At 39.5% G+C, this 20,667-nt stretch overlaps 2 protein-coding genes and 1 long non-coding RNA gene across 7 annotated transcripts; 1 reads left to right on the top strand and 2 right to left on the bottom strand.

The window, feature by feature from the left end:
- Nucleotides 1–6,479: 6,479 nt before the first annotated feature.
- LOC146511786 (CD276 antigen-like) lies at nt 6,480–19,051 on the bottom strand. 3 transcript variants are annotated; one of them, XM_085171955.1, is made up of 8 exons: nt 18,931–19,051; nt 18,727–18,838; nt 18,271–18,591; nt 17,868–18,131; nt 17,424–17,711; nt 17,179–17,280; nt 17,052–17,100; nt 6,480–6,582 (listed from the first exon to the last, which is right to left on the bottom strand). In XM_085171955.1, the coding sequence occupies exons 2-8, from the start codon at nt 18,818–18,820 to the stop codon at nt 6,579–6,581; spliced, it is 1,122 nt and encodes a 373-aa protein (XP_085028081.1). In that variant the 5' UTR covers nt 18,821–18,838; nt 18,931–19,051; the 3' UTR covers nt 6,480–6,578. The 3 variants fall into 3 exon arrangements, with proteins under 3 accessions (XP_085028081.1, XP_085028080.1, XP_085028082.1); XM_085171954.1 differs by lacking the exon at nt 6,480–6,582 and adding an exon at nt 16,190–16,752; XM_085171956.1 differs by lacking the exon at nt 6,480–6,582 and having other exon boundaries at nt 17,048–17,100.
- LOC146511787 (uncharacterized) lies at nt 6,935–15,126 on the top strand. Of its 3 annotated transcripts, none has more exons than XM_085171931.1 (3): nt 6,935–7,106; nt 7,860–7,906; nt 12,668–15,126. In XM_085171931.1, the coding sequence occupies exons 2-3, from the start codon at nt 7,889–7,891 to the stop codon at nt 14,099–14,101; spliced, it is 1,452 nt and encodes a 483-aa protein (XP_085028057.1). In that variant the 5' UTR covers nt 6,935–7,106; nt 7,860–7,888; the 3' UTR covers nt 14,102–15,126. The 3 variants fall into 3 exon arrangements, with proteins under 3 accessions (XP_085028057.1, XP_085028056.1, XP_085028058.1); XM_085171930.1 differs by having other exon boundaries at nt 7,091–7,204; XM_085171932.1 differs by lacking the exon at nt 6,935–7,106 and adding an exon at nt 7,211–7,335.
- On the bottom strand, nt 10,367–12,304 carry LOC146511788 (uncharacterized). Its single transcript, XR_014875978.1, has 2 exons — nt 11,260–12,304; nt 10,367–10,513 (listed from the first exon to the last, which is right to left on the bottom strand). It is a non-coding gene; the product is annotated as an uncharacterized LOC146511788 (long non-coding RNA).
- Nucleotides 19,052–20,667: the final 1,616 nt, after the last annotated feature.

The raw sequence follows: 20,667 nt of genomic DNA, 5'->3' as shown, positions 1-20,667 counted from the left end.
GGGTGCTCCCTTGACACAGTCAGTTCCTTTTATGGACATGTAAAGTTCCTGTCACACGCACCATTTCCTGTCACACATGCAGCTGCTCAGAGCCATATTTTCTGTTTCTCTTCCCTATTTTACAGCCTAATCAAACTCTTTGGTTTTACTACATCTTGATCTAAAAACAATGCACCCTTATTTCACGCACACACTTTTAACTATACTAAATTCTTTGCATTTGTCAGCATTCACATCAGTCTTCAGCGTGCTCCACATTGCTCTTTCAAACATCAGAAATCGTTTCACACCCAGCGCCTTTTCTCTCAAACTTTTTCACTCACTCTACTATCAACTTCCGTAGTGCTTTTCTTACTTATTATTTTTGTAACCATATTTTACTTCTCACAACATTCACACCCCTAACCTGTGACAGAAGTTGAGGAATATAACTCAAAATACGCTTTCCTAAGAGTCTTTTAGACATGCCTTTCATAATCAGAAAGAGCAAGTCAAAAAAAAACAAAACAAAAAAACAATTGAAACCTCCAATAATTCTCACAGCACACACAAGAAATTAAAAATAAAACACACCAGCATTTATTGCTGGAGAAAGGTTACTACTGAAAGTAATATGTTAGTCTTAAGCATATACAATGCACTCAATATATTTATATATATATATATATATATATATATATATATCAAAACTCAGTCATAGATCACACATTCACAGCAATCAATTCGAACTCAATTTATACTCTCGTAATGAGCAAAACCAGCATCTCAGTTACAGGCATTTAGCAATATTTGCAAACAATAGTTATAAAGCTCAATAACACTCTAAACCAAAAGCAATAATCTCCATGCGCGTCACCGCTCCTCATTTTCATTCACACACACACACACACACACTGTCTAAAAATAGAAGTCAGCAGGCAGTGCACTGTTGACCCAGAAACTCCTTTCACACTAAGATCCCTTATTTTATATTACACAGACGTCTTATATTTACAACCACTGTCAGACCTGACAGCTTTAGCGCCTAAACAATTTCGACAAATTTAAGTTAACGGTCCAACCGATAAAGTCCAACTTTTTTGTGCTCAATTAACCAGTATCAGACTCTAACTGTTTCTGGTCTAATTTCGAAAATCCCTAAGTCAATTTAAAAGTGTCAACCAACCCAAACTTTGCCTGAAGCTGTATTTTTGGCATTTCACAGCCAAGGCTTACCCCGAAGTTTTAAGTTAAAGTTACACGCCCGAAGTCCATCTTCTGCTGGCCAAAAAAGCACAGACTACCGTTCCAAACGGTAAAGTGGTCCAACCACTAGTTATTCTGGAGTGCCCCAAGCTCCACAGTGACCAACTGACTATCCCTCAAAGAGGACAAAGCCTAGGCGTCCCTAGCCTTGGAAAGCATTACCTCTAAGCACTGCGCCTCCTAGCGGTCTCACCGCCATTCTGAAAAAAATTCTAATACTTTAAAACAACAGTCCACATCCCAAAACAAGTGTCTAACTGATGCAGATCTAATCTGGTGACCAATGGGGACTTTAACCCACGAAATGACCAACACAGGTCTGACCTGGTAACCAATTGGGACTTCAACCCACAGAATGACCAAATTCCCTAAATCCTACGTGAGCCTCGAACTCACTTTCACTGTTTTCCTTTTCCTTGGGACTCCAACCCAGTACTGTTACTTATAAACTTCATCATCATTAATTCAACCACAATTCTCATGAGACCTTCACCAAAATCAAAACAGACATTCACCAGTAATTTCAGTGAGTAGACTTTTAATTTTCACTGTCCAATTTAGCACAATTTGGAAATATAATTCAATAGGTAGTGCGTTACCTCTTTAGATGTGATGCGCCGGCGTACGCCCCCTCACTTTTGACCACTGGTCAGGTCTCCCCGTCTGATCACCTTGGACCCCGGATTTCTCCGTCCAAAACTCACTCTCCCTCCTCAATAACCGGACGAGCCTCCCAAATGTTAAGGGTTCAAATATTGAGGAGAGTTACAGGAGGTAATCCAGGAATAACAACACTGATCCGGCCAGCTGAACTCGAACGATGATTTAATGAAATACACACGTGGGAAGATCACCGCCATACGCAGACAGCAATTGATCTTCGACTTACAGAGCATAGGCAGGTGTTTTATACCTTCTGGGCTTAAATTTAATGACGCCCCTAAAACGTCACTGAAATACAGTTTATACATAGATAGGATTCAAAATCACAATGAGTTTTAACACAATTAAAAATAACATTGTCTCCGTCTCCACGACAGATGCTTCCTGTCAGCCTTCTGACTTTCGCTTCTCGTCTGGAACACCAGACCCACACCCTCCAAGAAACTCTTCTTCTTTTTGCAGAGACAACAAGAAGCTATTCCTCTTTTTACATAGACAATTTTGCAGTTACAAGAAAACATGATTAACCTCTCACCTTACTGGCTGAACTTCGTAACCTTTTCCACTAGACAGAAGGTCAGCACGTACACAACTAAAACTATATGTGTAATATATTGAATAAATGTTTTCATCAAATGATACTACTTAAAACTTCATGAAAGAATATGAACCAATAAAGATAATAAAGAATACCCGGATATATGTGTTTTGTAAGCATGTACGCCCTTCTAGGCCCTAAGCCTCTTTACACAATAGATTGCCTGGACATTTGCGCCAAACAAAGCTTTTGACCTTTGTTAATAGACTGAGCCACAACTCTTTAAAATGCACAAACTGCAAAGTGTATAAAAATAGTTATAAGAGCATGTGGAATACAAGGTTAGTAGGATAACCGTATGCATAAACATTGTAAGGCCATCTTAAAGCTATCTATTACATTGTTAAGGCAATGATTATACTGCAGATTATATTGTGCTGGTAAAATACTTTTGTTCAACCCCACACAGCCAATAGGATTTCTGTTGAGCATCTTGAACAAATGTTGATTAAAAAGTACAATCGTGATTTTAATGAAAGATCCTTAGAGGAGCAGACTGAAATGTCCAGAGAGGATATGTGTTTCATGGATATTGTTAGTAGTTCAATAAAACTTATTGGAAATTATTATCCCATTGATTTGCCTTTCAGGAGGGAAGGTCCCAGCTTGCCAAATAACCTCTGTGTCGCGGAGCAGCATCTCCAGAGTCTCAGACGGAGACTCATTATAAGGATGAATACACTGAATGTGTAAACAACATGCTTGAACAAGGATATGCCGAGCTTGTGTCTCCAGATGAGTTGCACAAAGATGATGGAAAGGTGTGGTACATCCCTCATCACGGAGTGTATCATCCCACAAAGGGCAAGGTAAGAGTTGTATTTGACTGTGGAACAACTTATAAAGGAGCATCACTGAACAGCCAGCTTCTACGGGGACCTGATCTCACAAGCTTGCTGGTTGGAGTTCTGATCAGATTTAGACAAGAGCCTGTTGCATTAATGGCAGACATTGATTCCATGTTCCACCAAGTTCACGTCTCAGAAAAACACGTCAACTTTCTCCGTTTCCTGTGGTGGCAACATGGCGACACTACAAGGTCTGCACAGGAATACAGGATGAAAGTGCATTTGTTTGGAGCAGTATCTTCGCCAAGCTGTGCAAATTATGCTCTACAGAGAACTGCAGATGATAATGCACAACAGTTTCCAGCTGAAATGGTTGATACAGTCAAAAGAAGCTTTTATGTGGATGATTGTTTGAAATGCTTCAGAAGAGGAGGCAGGGCACATGGTGAAGAGGCTGACAGATATCTGCGCTAAAGGAGGATTTAAGATTTCAAAATGGATCAGCAACAGTTGCACAGTGCTCATGTCAATCCCAGAGGAAAGGAGAGCAAAGGAAATTAAGGATCTGGATTTGGACACAGATCAACTTCCAGTTGAGAGAGCACTGGGTTTACTGTGGTGCATAGAAACAGACAAGTTCCAGTTCAAAACCTCCCTGCAGGACCGTCCAACAACCAGAAGGGGAATTTTGTCTGTGGTCAGCTCACTGTATGATCCTTTGGGAATCTTGTCTCCCTTCAGTATGCCAGCTAAACTGTTGCTACAAGAGCTTTGCCAAGAAAATTTGAAGTGGGATGAAATTATTCCCCACTCTCTTTCACAGTGGTGGCATGATTGGCTGGAGGATCTCCAGCTGATTTCAAAGTTCAAAGTGGAACGTTGCATTAAACCAAGTTGCTTTGGAAGACCAAATAAGGCTCAAACTTCATCATTTTTCTGATGCAAGTCAAGATGGTTATGGAACAGTGTCATATTTAAAGTTGGAAAAGAATAACATCACGCATGTTGCTTTTATCCTGGGAAAGGCTAGAGTTGCTCCTCTCAAGCAAACTACAATTCCCAGGCTGGAATTGACGGCTACAGTTCTTGCAGTTCGAGTGAATATGCTGAGTGAACGACTCAGAGGGATTGGTGTTTCCTCCAGATTAAACAAGAGATCTTGTGCTTTTTAGGCAGGAGTGTATAGCACTACACTATTTTTTTTGTTTTGTTTTCAAATTGATTACATTGTAATGTGAAAATGTTACTTGTGACAATGTTCCTCCATGATGGAGTCCAAAGAAAGCAATCTACAATTTATTTGTCTGTTAAGACTGTGTGTAATGAAGTGGGATGAAATTATTCCCCACTCTCTTTCCCAGCGGTGGCGTGATTGGCTGGAGGATCTCCAGCTGATTTCAAAGTTCAAAGTGGAACGTTGCATTAAACCAAGTTGCTTTGGAAGACCAAATAAGGCACAACTTCATCATTTTTCTGATGCAAGTCAAGATGGTTATTTTTTTTTTTATCAGTTTTTGTTTTCAGTGTTTTATTTTGTATAAAACGTGTCTTTATAAGCCTTTAAATTATTGCATTCTGTTTTTAATTTACATTTCACACAGCATCATCCAACAGGCCCTTAGACAGGCAGCCAAAATCATCAACAACCCCTCTCACATTCTTCACCCAGCATTTCAATGGCTGCCCTCTGGGCGACGCCTCCGCTGCATTTCCTGCAGGACTGAGAGGAGGATGGCCACCTTTGTCCCCAACGCCACTCTGCTGTTTAACTCCAGCCGATGAGACCATTTCCCACACCAGAAACATAAACTTCCCTCTTCTTACACTACTGACAATTCTTCACTTTTAGTCACTTTCAGTTATTTATTCACCTTCAGTCACTTTAATTTTTAAAACTGTGTACTTTTAAAACTGTATATACTGTATATTCTGTGTATTTATTATTTCACTCCTATTGCCTGTCCTTATTGTCCTTATTTCCATCGTATGCTGCTCGTTTGTTTGTTAATTGCCCCGTGGGGATAAATAACGTTTTCTGATTCTGCTTTCACAGAAGTGTCACCAATGACCATATAGTGTAAATGCTGGGACTGGAGAGGACCACCACACCAGTGTTAACAGTGTAAAAAGAGCTGTGTGTAAAGGCAGCGAGTTAATAAAGTTTTAATCCAAATAGCGTCAGATTGAGAGCAAGAACCCTTTTTATTGTTTGAGTACAGACAGAAACACAGAACATCTGAATAGACCTTCTTCAAGATACCAATTTAAACTTAAAAAAACTCCACTGAAATCCTATTCATGCAATCATCGCTGGTGACTATAGGTGAGGATGGGAAATGTATCAACCAATCAGAAGACTGCATTGGCTTCGTGCTTTGCCACTATGCAGCAACGCACGATCTGATATCCTCATGTTGGTGTTGTTCCCAGATCATCATACTAAAGGTTGTTCCAGGATCAACATTGCAAGGGACCAATCAGAATGTTATGATGTCATACTTTTGCGACTTCGGGAAAAACCGGCGTAAAACAAAAAACTGTACTTAAGTTGCGAGAAACCGCCTTTGTCCGCCGATCAACGGACCCTAACCCTGACCCTAACCCTAACCCTTTAATAAACGCTAAGCAGAATTGATATTGTCCTTGCAACATTGGAATTTCATAAATGCACGAATGGGTTGGTGCGCAAAAGAATAACGTCACAATAATGTGATTGGTCACTTGCAATGTTGAACCTGGAACAACATTTTCATGATGATCTGGGAACAACACCAACACGAGGATATCAGATCATCCATACAGCAACACAGAGCCCAGATCACTGGAGATGCTCCATTAGTCCTCCTGTCAGTCACCTGCTTCACTTTTCCCTCATTCATGTTGCTTTGAGTGAACATGAACCATCACATTTTTATTATCTCAATAAAAACAGCAGCTGGTAGTTAAAATCATGCAGTTTGTAGGTGAAAGTGTAAAATATCCAAGTCATATCGATAACTGGGACGAGGTCACCTTCAGTTCCATCAATCAAACGTGAAGCCGATTAGCTTCCTTTCACATTATTGTAATGCATAAAACATTCACGTTGCCGGGCGACACTTGGGTTCCCACTGCAGAAGATCCTTTTTTCTTCAGCTCCCTTTGATTTACACTTACATATCAAACTTGTTTTTTTAGTTATTAAGGTTTGGAATCTATAGTTGGATGAACCAGAGGGACGTTTAGTGTATTAACAGCTTACAGGAGACTTTGCTTCTTTAAATCCATGAAGTTCAACTTCTCTGTTAACTGAAATTGAGGGGAAAACGCATTACAAGAATTAGAATTCATCTTTATTTTTTAAATTTCCTGATTGAAGGGGCTTTTGAACTCTGAGATTTACTGACATATTGTCATGCATCTTTTAGATCCATAAGATCAATACAAATATACAAATTATTCCAGTAGTTCAGACAGAACCTAGTTTTACCTCTTTTCCTTTTGCAGTACAGCAAACTCCTGCAGTAATTACTATAATAGTCATGTATGCATTTTCCAAATTAAAAAATAAGGTGTAGAAACAGTAACAAAGGGGGCCCAAGTTTGTCTATAAGTAGGCTCCAGTATTTGAGTAAATCACATTTCACCGTTTGTCAGCAGGACTAAGAAGAGAACCTTTATCTTCCTGCTTGTTGCTTTAAACTCCAGACCAGCAGGTGGAGCCAAATCAGCTGTGAACTGGTGGAACAACCTCCAATCAAACCAAAGTTGTTCACCTGGAGAATTCTTACTTGGTGGAGAACCGAGTTGGTAATGTCTGTTTATCTGCAGAGGTGAGAAAAGCTGTTTGTGCTCTTTGATTAATGAGCCAAAAATTGTTAAAGCTTCTTCACAGAGTTTTTCTCAGTTTGTGCCCTGGCCTCCTCTAAAGGTGAGGAGAACCTTTGTAGTTTTGTCATAGATAGTTATTTTTATACATTTGAAAACTTGCTGTGATTGTTGATTGTGGTTGTTTTTTTTCCTGGAGAAATCTGGAAAAGCAGCAGAAACCATCAGAACTAGGTTACTTTTTTCAACTATTTGAATGTTTTAACCAAACTGTACTTAAGTGGTATTTCTGTGATTGTGTGAGTACGGTCTCAGAGCCTTTGTGACTTTTTGTTTGCTGAATGCTCTTGCAGTTTTCACTAAGACCTGATCTGTTGCTATTGTGATGAAAAATAAGTTGAACTTTGTACAGAAGTGATTCCTGCAGGGAGGGATCAGGATTCACAGGATTCCACCCTCAGGATGACCTTCTTTAAAGCCACCCCCAGACCCAAAAGCTTGGCTCTTGGGTTCAGATGGATTTGGACCTGCTGGACTGAGGAGCATTAATTAGCATTCAGTTTAATTTTCAAATTATATTATCGGCCTCAACTGGCATTTGTGGATGCACAAAATGTATCTGCAGAGTTTTGTTGGATGTTTATCCCAACAGTCAAATTTGCATGAAGCTCAGGGGTTTCAAACATAAGTCATTACTCCAATCCGGCCCGCTGGTTGGTTAATCAGTGCTGGTAATTCCAATGTGTTTAATCTCACAGGTGATTGGTGATAGGAAGAGGAGACTTGAATGGATTCTTCACAAAAGGTAAAAAAATCTGTCTTTTGTTAATGTTATTGTGTGTATCTGTTGAACATCTGTTGTTGTTAGACAGCTGTTTAAAATCTGTAACTTATTCAGTAAAAACAAAAGAATATTTGTCAATTGAAAAAAGTCAAGCACAATGCATATCTTATCCACATTCTTCATAAACTGCATTTAAATTACATTTAAAGGTGCAGCAAGTATTTCTTTTGTTGCAATTACATAACAGCAGAATGTTTTGCTCATAAATATGTGTATAATTTTCATCTTCCAACAAACTGATGCGTTCTCATAAACGTAGAATTGGGCACTGGTTTGTGGAAGCTACTATATTATCTTCCCTCTGTACTTTATATGTGACAGTTAAATATTTTGTGATATTTGACATTTTATTTTACGCAGTCACCCCAGAGTAACTTCAAATGTTCTGCCTGGCGTTTATTTAGTGGGCGCACGCTGTCAGATCACCGTTTACTTCATAATGCCAGGTGTGGAACATCCACTATTTACTGTGGATGAGGCAAAACTTTGAATGGATTTTATTTAGAGGGAGTCAGTGAGGCTCACTCCTGTGACCGCTATGCTGAGGTGAGGGTCAGATGCCTAATCTGCAGAAAAATTGAAATTGTAACAATATCTGGAATAAATAAGCATCTTTTCCTCTGCTGACCAGATTGATTACACTTTCAGATTGTATGAGAGTTTGTTTCCTAAGTGTCTGAGTCCAGCATTGTTCGATTGAGTTCGAAGAACTTTTAAGAAATGTTTGTAGAACTGGTTAACACTGGCCAGCTCGCAGCAACACTTACGGACAGAATATTCTCAACAACTTGACTCCCTATTGCTGTCATATGTCAGAGGTGAGCTTCACTGACTATCAGACTCCTTTCACAAAGATTTACATCCTCCTCCAGAGTAAATACAGACAGACACCAGGTGATGTAAACATCAGACTGACATGACAGCCTACACTCGCTACAGATAGAGATGTTTGTCCTACAGCGGCCGTGATAGGTAGCACTATGAACTTAAATTAGGAGGGATAAGAAGACAGAATTTAGTTGACTGCAGTCTGCTGCTGACATGTAGCAGTGAGATTTTAAACTCTGTACTTTAAGTGACATTTTCATCAAACCTATGATTAAATTATGTTTTTTTAAATGAACCTTCTGACACAGGTAACCCACAGTGACTAATAAACCTAATAAATATTTATTATTTGTGACTGAGGGTGGCCGGTGGTGGTTAGCACCAGGGGCGATTCTAGGATCAGAGCTTTGGGGGTGCTGAGCACCCAGAGAGCTGCCCATCCAGGCGAGGTAAACTTTACTCATCACAATGAGACTTCTTCCCCGTCTGTCAGTCCCTGCATCCCTAAATGCCTCCAGTTGTCCCGAGTTCTGTCTGACTGCCTCCTTGGTGCATTTCAACCCCTGTCCTCATCATCTGTTGTCTTCATCTCCATTATCAGTCATCATAATTTTACCCTCTCTGTGCAAGTCTGCAAATTTCTTTAATAAATCATAAGTTTCTTAAATTCATCAAGTCTCTCTGTGCCTAGGTCCTCGTCACAAAAATGACATCACTGTTTTGTACATTTTAACACAATTTAATCCCCACATTTTTGAAAGAATAGCAAACACTTTTTTTGAAAAGTCTGTAACAAAACCATCAAATCTGATCAAGGTTATTAAAATGCTGCCAAAGAAGAATGGATTGAAATAAAAAAAAAATACATATCCTAACCTTAATTACTGGGGAAAAATGATAAATGATGCTCATAGTGAGTAAAAAGTAAACTGTGTGCATTTTTTGGACGTAGATTCACTTCTAAAGTGTATGTATAATACAATACAGATACATAAAAAATACACTCCAAAAATAGAAGAGTCCTTGAAATATACAAAATATTATTAGAAAATGGAGACACTTGGCCTTTGGTACAATGTATACAATGTATGAAAAGATCTTTACTGCAGATACTGCTATGGCTCTGCAGATTTTTTCTTTTCTTTTAACCTATGTCGCCTCACCTTGAGGTTGGTAAATCTGTCTATCACATTTTGGTGGTCAAGTCTCTCACGCATCTCTTTCTCAACTGACATCACAACCAGGTGCTGGAGTCTGCTTTAACCCATGGTCCTTCTCAGCCAGGTATGGAGCTGACTCAAGACACTAAAAGACCTCTCACAGCTACAGCTGCTAACTGGGTTTGTTAGAGCAACCTGAATAACAGTTTTCAGTTTGGGGAAGATCTGATTATCCAGAAGATTGTACAATGTTAACATATCTGGAATGGCACCAGCCTCACTCTTGAGCTTTATAAAGTCTTTGGCAACCGTGACTTCCTCTGACTGAAGCTCAATATGGTAATGCAGTGCCAGGGCTGACAACCCAGTTTGTTTTGCAGATTCTGTATAGCAGCTTTAATATAGGGAGAACACAACTTCCAGATTGTATTAGTTGTTTGTCTTTCTTTTTCTTTGCCAGTTAAACAGTTACTGTTTTGCCTGTTAGTACTCCCTGTCTGTTTTCTTACCTGGTACTTCCTGATCTTGTACTTTGTCCTCATGTTCCCCTCTTTCCTCTCTCCCTCTTTGGACTGACAATCTGTACACACACACAATAGGAGTTATAAGGTTAATGGGCATCCAGTCAGTTAGCTAGTTAGTACCTTGGGTTCAATATCGGCACATGCACATATGGCAAAATAACCAGTTTCTCTCATTACATTTCAAACAGGACAGTGGTAACAACAGCAGGCTACGGACAATGTTAAGTTTTAGATTTTAAATAGGCTGTATACATTTCAATGAGATCAACAGGGCAGTCAAATATCGCTAATTTTACTACAGAGCAAACATCGTCGGGAAAACACGTTTTCAACTAGGGCTGCCACAAACGATTATTTTGATAGTCGACTAGTCACCAATTATTTTTGCAATTAGTCGACTAATCAGATCATGCATCCATTGGATGTACAGCGTACAGCTTATTGCACCAGCATGCATCTGCTCTCATATAACTACCATTAGCTTACAGCTCTAAGTGTTTAAGGTATGTGCTAACTAAAAATAAAGACAAGATGATAGTTTATTAAATTTGAATGAAATTTGCAGATTGTTTCGGTGAAGTTTAATAAACTCATTGTTATCTAAAATATAACGGGACACCGGAGTATATTCTCGAGCATCTCACACTTCTGATAATCAGTTGTCTGCTTGATGTTTATTCAGCTGTGTAAAAACTATAACTTTAATCTCAGCCTAACCGATTTACTCAGGAACAAATAAAATACTAAAAAAAGCCAAACAATAACATTTTTAAGTTATCTAAGTGACTTATATATGTTTAACCTGAGTAGCGAAAGACCGCAGTGGGTTTGAAAACGATTTGCCGGAGTCCGGTGTTCTCACGGGCTCTAGAGAGCCTTGCCCCCGGCTAGCTATCAAGCTAGTGGGTAACAGACGTCTCCGAAAACGTCGGAGCGCTTTTGAAAATATGTGGTGTCTTGATAAACTGAGCAGATATTTGAGGTTTACACAGCTACATTCTCGCCAGAAAATATGCTAAACATTTATTTTGTGACCCAGAAAGAATAATAAGAGTAATATTAAAACTAACTAGCTGCTGCCATTGTTGGAAACTGAGCTGGGCTGCGCTATGAATTCTGAGACACAGCTCCTTCTTCTTCTTCGGGGTTTAACGGCAGCTGGCATCCTTGTACATGCAGTGCTGCCATCTTCTGTTTCAGTCTGTTATTACACTCTTAAATTCTACTACTTTTGTGATCTTACAAAGCTTCAAACGACGCATCGACTATTAAATCAGTCGTCGATGATTTTGATAGTCGACGTAATCGTGACTAGTCGACTAATCGTGGCAGCCCTATTTTCAACACAGCAGGTTACCTGGTGTATTGTTTTTCAGTTAAAAAGAAACATGGTCTGACTCCTACCTAAATATATAAAGAGTAACTGAAAGTTAAATGCAGCTAATATGTCCTGTTTTAAGCCAGGCACTTCCACTTCTGCTCCGCTGTGTCTCAGCCACCATCGCTCTAGCAGCAAAGGCGCTAAAGCAAGTAGGAGAGAGCCGAGCTGGAACAAACCATTTTGGGAGGGGGGAGGGGTTATCTATACTTTTTTTGTTAAAATGTTCCATCTCAATTAAGTACTGTATGCTTTTTATACTTTTAGTAGTGTGTCCCACAAACAGCAAATATTTTCAAAAAAAGTAAGACATCTTTGGGGGTGCTTTGATTCATTTTGGGGGTGCTGAAGCACCTCCAAAACTGGGCTAAAATCGCCCCTGGTTAGCACAATCGCCTAACATCAAAAAGATCCTTGCGTTCAAATCCACTGGAATGAAGTCTTCATGTTCTCCCCTTGTGCATATGGGTTCTCTCCGGGTACTCTGGCTTCCTTAAATAGAAAATGTAAACTGGCTGTAGGTGTGAATGGCTGTTTGTCTCTCTGTGTTAGCTCTGCAATTGATTGGTGTACTGGACTGGTGTCCAGTGTGTACCTCCCATCTCAACCAGGGTCACCTGGGATAGGTTTCAGCCTAACTGCTACCCTGAATTAGATAAACAAAAGAAAATATATGAATCGATGTACCTGAGCAGAGTCTTATATAGATGCTAGTAACTCTGCACAGTGTAGTTTGATAACTCTGGCATCAAACTGCATTAACTTCATCCACATCATAGGTTAGCCTTTTTCCTTTACAGCATCTCATCGGTTTATTTCTCTGTCACTACAGGAACAAAGAAGCAACAACCAACAGAGACCTCGGCACTCTTCCGATGATGACAATGCTAACCTCACACAAGCAAAGAGAGGGAAATCATTCACTTGTGGTCTTTGTGCAAAGAGCTTTATCACAAGGAGGCAGCTCGGGAGACACCAATGCTTCCACAATAAGAAAAGATGCTTCTCTTGTGATGACTGTGGAAAGGCTTTTACTAAAAAGAGTAACTTGACAAGGCATAAGCTCATCCACACTGGGGTTAAACCATTCATCTGTGGGGAGTGTGGAAAGTCTTTTACTTCGCAAAGTGGCTTAAAATCACACCAACTTATCCATGCTGGAGTTCAACCATTCATCTGTGATGAATGTGGACAGTCTTTTAATGAAAAGAGGAACTTGACGAGGCATAACCTCATCCACACTGGGGTTAAACCATTCAGCTGTGATCAGTGTGGAAAGTCTTTTACTTCGCAAATCGTCTTAAAATCACACCAACTCATCCATGCAGGAATTAAACCATTCATCTGTGATGAGTGTGGAAAGTGTTTCACTCAGAAAAGTGACTTAAAATCACATCAAATCATCCATGCTGGAGTTAAACCATTCATCTGTGGTGAATGTGGAAAGGCTTTTACTAAAAAGAGTAACTTGACGAAGCATAAGCTCATCCACACTGGGGTTAAACCATTCAGCTGTGACCAGTGTGGAAAGTCTTTTACTTCGCAAAGTGTCTTAAAGTCACATCAACTTATTCATGCTGGAGTTAAACCATTCATCTGTGATGAGTGTGGAAAGTGTTTTACTCAGCAAAGTGACTTAAAATCACATCAAATCATCCATGCTGGAGTTAAACCATTCATCTGTGGTGAATGTGGAAAGGCTTTTACTAAAAAGAGTAACTTGATGAAGCATAAGCTCATCCACACTGGGGTTAAACCATTCAGCTGTGACCAGTGTGGAAAGTCTTTTACTTCGCAAAGTGTCTTAAAATCACATCAAATCATCCATGCTGGAGTTAAACCATTCATCTGTGGTGAATGTGGAAAGGCTTTTACTGAAAAGAGTCATTTGACAAGGCATAATCTCATCCACACTGGGGTTAAACCATTCATCTGTGGGGAGTGCGGGAAGTCTTATACTTCGCAAAGTGCCTTAAAATCACACCAACTCATCCATGCTGGAGTTAAACCATTCATCTGTGATGAGTGTGGAAAGGCTTTTACTGAAAAGAGTCATTTGACAAGGCATAATATCATCCATTCTGGAGTTAAACCATTCATCTGTGGGGAGTGTGGAAAGTGTTTTACTCACCAAAGGAACTTAAAATCACACCAACTCATCCATGCAGGAATTAAACCATTCATGTGTGGTAACTGTGGGAAGTCTTTTACTGTGAAGGGTGACTTGAAACAACATAAGCTCATCCACAGTAAAGCAAAACCTTAAAGTTTTGACTAGAAATGCACCAGTTCTACGTTTGGTTGGTATATCAGTCTGATCCAAATGAGTCAACAAGTTGGATCAGATATCGGTGCAAATCTATTGCTGTTCACTGACTTCAGTTATGTTTTGTGTAACACTTGTTTAGAAGATTTTACTGCGGTCACAGCACCATGAAGTATTGCTACCAACTCGGTTACTATCGTTTCGCTTCAGGTGTTTCAGGTCAACTCGATGAACAAAATATGAGAACAAGGGACAGAGTTCCTGTATGCATTCGTTAAAACATTTTTGAAGCTTTCAAGCAGATTGAAACGGTACCTCTGTATTTTTACTTTGTTTGTTATTTTGTAAGTATAAAGCAATACTTGGTAGATTAATACTGGTTCATGCAAATTTATTGAGCTATATTGTTTATTTCTTGTGCTTCTTGGGACTCTGTTTTGGTTGCTGGTCACATAGGTGTGGTGAGCGTTGACTGTTTGTTGCTGGTAGATTTTTCTCTGGTTCTCTGGTGTTAGCATAAAACTGTTAAATGAACACTGTCTGTTGATGCTACAAACTGCAAAATTAACACTATAATTTTATTGTTAGCATAAGCTGCTAGTTGCTACATTAATGAGGTCCATGCCCCAGTTTATTGGTGTGTTGTTGCCATGAAATTCAAAATGTTCTTTTTTCTTATAATTGTACATTTTTATCAGTTTTTGTTTTCAACATTTTATCATGTGTAAAACATGTCTTTATAGGCTTTTTTATAACACAGGGAAAATGGGAGTGTGATTCCCCAAAATCCAAATAAAACATTTTTTGCAGTGTAAAGGTTGTGTAGTCCTGATCAAACTGAATTAATATTTTAGTCAAATTGGTTTAAAACACAGAATTGAACTTCATCTTTAGTTCATTTTCCAAAGTTCCCTCACTGCTTAAAAAAACAATTTGATTTTTATTATGTACACTGAAGTTGAACGATTCAGCTGGCACCAGTGTGGAAGGTCTTTCGCTCAATAGTTCACTCCATTCAAATTCATTTATGTACAGCATAATACTCAGATTTTAGTGCTCTTATGGGACCATGATAATCAGCTCCATTAACACTTGTACTTGAAATGAATTCTGTCAGGTCAAGTACACATGTAAGATGAAACACCATGAAGCCAACTACACTGGGGTTAAATGGCACCTCTATGAGCCGCATGGTCAATGATGTCACAGAAGTGTCATCACTGACCATATAGTGCAGGGGTAGGCAACTCCAGGCCTCGAGTGCTGGTGTCCTGCAGGTTTCCCACCCTGGGTTAACACAGCTGAATCAAATGATTAGTTCATTACCAGCCTCTGGAGAACTTCAAGAAATGCTGAGGAGTCATTTAGCCCTTTAAATCAGCTGTGATGGATCATGGACACATCTAAAACCTCCAGGACACCAGCACTCGAGGCCTGGCGTTGCCTACCCCTGATATAGTGTATATGCTGGGACTGGAGAGGACCAGCACACTGGTGTGAAAAGACAGCGAGTTAATAAAGTTTTAATCCAAATATTAGTGTCACATGGAGAGCAAAGACCCTTGTTATTGTTTGATTACAGAAGGAAACACAGGACATCTGAATAGACCTTCTTCTGGATACCACATCAAACTTCAAAACACTGAAATCCTATTCATGCAATCATTGCTGGTGACTATAGGTGAGGATGGGAACTGTATCAACCAATGAGAAGACTGCATTGGCTTTGTGCTTTATGCAGCAACACAGAGCCCAGATCACTGGAGATGCTCCATCAGTCCTGTCAGTCCCCTGCTTCACTCTTCCCTCATTCATGTTGCTTTGAGAGAAAAATTTGGTCCAGCCATATAATCGTTGTGTATTGTAGGGTCTACCTTACAAAAAAAAGCACCTTGAGGCAACTGTTGTTGTTGTTACTTGGCACTGTAAAAATAAAATTGAATTTAATCTTGATCTTCAAGGCTTATCTGTATCAGTAGGCCTCAGCTGATGTGGTGTTTATAGAGCTTGTGTTTATGATCACTATGGACCAAATGTTGGACATAGCTGAAAAGTTAAGCACATATAGAATTGTGTTTTTATTGACTGAGGTGATGTAGATGGTTGCAAAATCTTTGGTACCTGTAGCAGTCTGTAGTTATAATTTTGTAGTCCCATAGAAATCTTTCCAGCACGCAGATATCAATGCTCTAATCTTAGAAACCCAAACACAGATGTAAATAGATAAATAAACCAAATACAAAAATATTTTAAAAAGTCAAAAACCTGATTGTCCATCACATTTTTATTATGACAATAAAACCTGCAGCTGGTAGTTAAAATCATGCAGTTTGTAGGTGAAAGTGTAAAATATCTCAGTCATAGTGGTAACTGGGATGAGGTCACTTCCAGTTCCATCAATCAAATGTGAAGCCGATTAGCTTCCTTTCACATTATTTTACTGCATAAAACATTCATGTGCCTGGCTGACAGTTGGGTTCCCACTGCAGAAGATCATTTTTTCTTCATCTTGCTGTGGTTTACACTTACATATCAAACATTTCTTAAGGTTTGCAATCTTTAGTTGGATGAACCAGAGGGACGTTTACTGTATTAACAGCTCACACGAGACTTTGCTTCCTTAAATCCATGAAGTTCAACTTCTCTCTTAACTGAAATTGAGGTAAAAGCATTACAACAATTAGAATTCATCTTTATTGTTTGAATTTCCATTTGTCAGACTGAAGGAGTTTTTGAACTCTTATTCTGGAACTTTTTACTGAAATTATTTTGGCTAAGCTGAATTCATCAAAGTAAGATCTCAAGTAGGGAATTCTTATTTGACTAAACTGGCTTTAGGGAATATTTAGATTCATGTGTGAGAAAACTGGTCCTAACTCCATGATAAAAATGTTGTCCAATATGATAACTAATAGCACGGTGTGCATTTTTATTCACAATATTTACTTACATGTTGGGTTCACCACTCTCTGACGCTGTCATGCTGTTTTCTTGCTGACCTGAGACATGTTTTGGATCCATAAGATTGATACAAGTATACAAATTATTTCAGTAGTACAGGCAGAATGTACTTTTACCTCTTTTCCTTTTGCAGTACAGCACCAGGCAGACTGACGATAGGATGCATACGAGTACTACCACCCCTGCAGTAATTGCTATAATAGTCACGTGTGTTTTTCCTGAAACAGGAAAAGAATCTGATTTTTAAATTTCTCTTGGATGCCTTAATATGTTTATTTTGTTTGTACGTCAAAAAGATTTTAAAAGTTTTGAATGATTCTTGCTTTTGTGGATTAGGAGGACACAACATAAATCCCTTTACCTTGACTTATTCGAATAATGGTGTAATTAATCAGCATCTCCTCAACATTACTAATCTCACATGTGTATATCCCCTCCTTCTCTGAAGATAAGCCCAGTAATGTGAGGCTTCCTAACTCTGATACAGCCTTCACATGCTGCTTCCACTCCTTTGAGACGGTGTAGTTGGAACCAGACCCAGTCTTTTCCAAAATTGCACGATTAACGAATCTCCAAATGAGGCTTGTTGGAGAAGTGTTAAAGCTGGGGCAGGGGATTGTGGTTTCAGTGAAGCTGCCAGTAACTGAAGCTGAAACAACACAGAAGAAGGTTGAGCATATGCCAGGTATAGAAGAACAGCCTACACATGAAGTGCTTCTGTGTAAATCTAATGCATGTATATCAGTATTCAACAATAAGCAGCTTTCAACCTCATTTCCTAGCTCATATGAGAGGTCATACTCACGTAGCTGCCTCAGACTGGCTCTCCTCCTGTTCCTCTGAGTGCTCACAGTGCAGCTGTAGACTCGATCACTTTCATTGAGTGAAGCTATCAAAGAACCGTTGATGTTGTAGAGCTGCTGCTTGGTCTGCTCGACTATTGTTGTATTCTTGAAGGTCACCTTGGATGGAGGTCTGGTTGACCAGGTGAGCTCAGGTTTAGGGTAGATGCCCTCTGAGCTGCAGGTGATCCTGTTTCCTACATGCTGAATGCTGACTTTGACTGGGGCTGAAAAATACAGAGTAAACCTGTGGCTTTTCAACGTAACACTACAACTGCTACATATATTAGAGGTTGGTATAAATCTTTTGAAATATCGAGCACTTAAAAGAAAAGAAAATCCCCCAAAACCTCAGATTTGTCATACTGTGCACTTTGAGGTTGATAAATGAATCCTTTTCTGTATTAATGGTGCTGATGTAGCAGCTGTATCTGCCCTCATCCTGAACCTGCACCCCTGTCAGCTGGAGTGAGGCGTTTCCTTTGGAGAGCTGGTCCTGGAACAGCGACGTCCTGTTTCTGAATTGTTGGTCCTGGGTTCTGAGCTGGTCTTTGTTGCCATAGTACAAGTATACAAGAGGGTGTCCCTCTGACAAGTGCATCCAGTGGATGTATACTCCTCTAGTGTTTCCCTGGAAAGTGCACGGTAAGATGCACGTTGTCATGAAAACACAGGAAACTTCAGTATCTGAAACAGATAAAAAGACTGTTAATGACTGATGAAGTTTTGCACATAAAATATTTTGCAGTAACATGAAAGGAAATATTAAAGTGAGCCATTTCTCAGTCTGTCTCAGCTGGTGTTAGTGAATGCTTCACTCACCTCCTCTGGAAATGGTCAGAATCCACAGAAACATGACAATCGCCAGACACATGGTACTGCCAATCCTGGTAATCCTGATCCTGTAACATGTCATTTCACATGGAGCACTGGACTGCAGAGAGATTTGTTTGTATTTTAGAAATGTAGCTTTCACGGAGGGGAACAGGCTTTTATGATTAATGTTACCAAAACTATCCAATTTACCTGCACAACTTCATGATGGAACCTGCTGAAACAGACGTGAGACAAAAGGAAGTCCAAAGGCAGGTAACAGCCCTGTGAACACCTGCACCTGGTATCAAATCAGCCATGTGGGCTTAATTAGAGAGAAGATGGAAACAGGGCAACATGAGAGAGAGAGAGAGAGAGAGAGAGAGAGAGAGAGAGAGAGAGAGAGAGAGAGAGAGAGAGATAGCACTTGGAACATGAGAATAAATTCTAACCAGTGCACACAGTTATCATCCAAATGTAATATTCACTGTGTTGTGGTGATTACAGCTGGCTAGAGTTACTTTTTAAGTACCTTCATTTTAGTTTCAGTTTAGCTGTACGTTTGTACAGCTAAACTGAAACTAAAATGAAGGACAGTAGGTAAACTCAGATTTTAAAAACAAATAAACTGCAAATCCAGTGTTGACTGTTTTTGTCACAATCAATCTAACACAGAAATACTCACAACTCCAACGCCAAGGGACCATGCCAACTCAGTTCTGACCTCATGATTAGATCTCCCACTCTTTAAGGACAACGTGGTACATTTCAACAAACCCCAGTGGAGCTGGCCTGTGGTCCACACTGTTGACAAACAAGAAAGTTTGAGAAAAATGTTCTCAGTTTTCTCAGTTTCTGATATTTAATTGAAATTGACCAATTATTGAAACCTCCATAAAAACTGGCTAACCAGTTCATATATGGTACTGGCTTTATACTTTGCTAGCTTCAAAATGTTACAACAACAAAGGTCCTTTTAAATACACTCTTAACACTGTTTAAGATTAATTAATTTTCTGCAACCCCCCCTGGCTTCTGCTCCGCGGCTGCTGAGTGACCCCTCATCTGGGGCTCTCCTCAGCTCTTTCTGGGATAGTGGTGCAGCTGCCTCTCTGTTGGTCTTCCTTGGTCTCTTGTGTTCTGGGGGCCTCCGGATGTCTGGAGTCTTGATCTCCTCCATACCTGCTTCATGCCCTGGAGGACGGGGCTATGGCCCCCCCACACCCTCTAGCAGATCATTACATGAAGGAACCTTTTAAATACAAGCGCGTTCATGCTCACAGGTGTACACACGGGTGCTCTCACACACAAACTACACCCTTTTTGGTTCCTACCTCAAAGCACACTGTGCGCTGTCGATCTTACGTGCTGCACAATAATGTTTAATATTTAGTATTTACTGTTACATTCCCATAGATCATCGTGATGTTGTTTATTATGTTGCTCTTTTTTCTTCTTCTGCTTGTTTTCAATTTTTTCTTTCTCAACAGGTGATCCAGGTGATTGATATTTGTATTTTTTGTCTGCTTATTTTCTTGGTTTTTGTTTTTTTGCCCTTTATCTCGTCCCTCTTTCCCGCTGTTTTTCTTTCCCTCTTTCTTTCTCCCCTTTTATTTTCCCCAGTCAAGTCTGTCCCGTATTTAGCAAGTAAAAATAAAATAAAATAAACAATAAAAGGTGAATCAAATAGACCATTACAGCAAGACTGGGATGGTCCATATGGTAAAGTAAATCCGTTGGGCATCTTTCCTCGCCTTTAGACAATAATTCTGATGGCAAAAGAACCAAACGGGACAGGCAAAAAAAACCAAACCTGAATTAATTTTCTTTAATAAATTAATGAAGGGTATGATAGAAAAATAGTGACTGTAAAATGCATTTTATATATTATTAAGTAGATTCTGAAAAAAGTATAAGTCTCTTGCTAAAGGGAGTGCCTGAGGAAATATT

Source organism: Neolamprologus multifasciatus, chromosome 9 (assembly GCF_963576455.1).
Source record: "Neolamprologus multifasciatus chromosome 9, fNeoMul1.2, whole genome shotgun sequence".
Taxonomy (NCBI): Eukaryota; Metazoa; Chordata; class Actinopteri; order Cichliformes; family Cichlidae; genus Neolamprologus; species Neolamprologus multifasciatus.
Note: the sequence above shows the minus strand (reverse complement) of the source record. Positions and strands in the feature narration are given on the sequence as shown.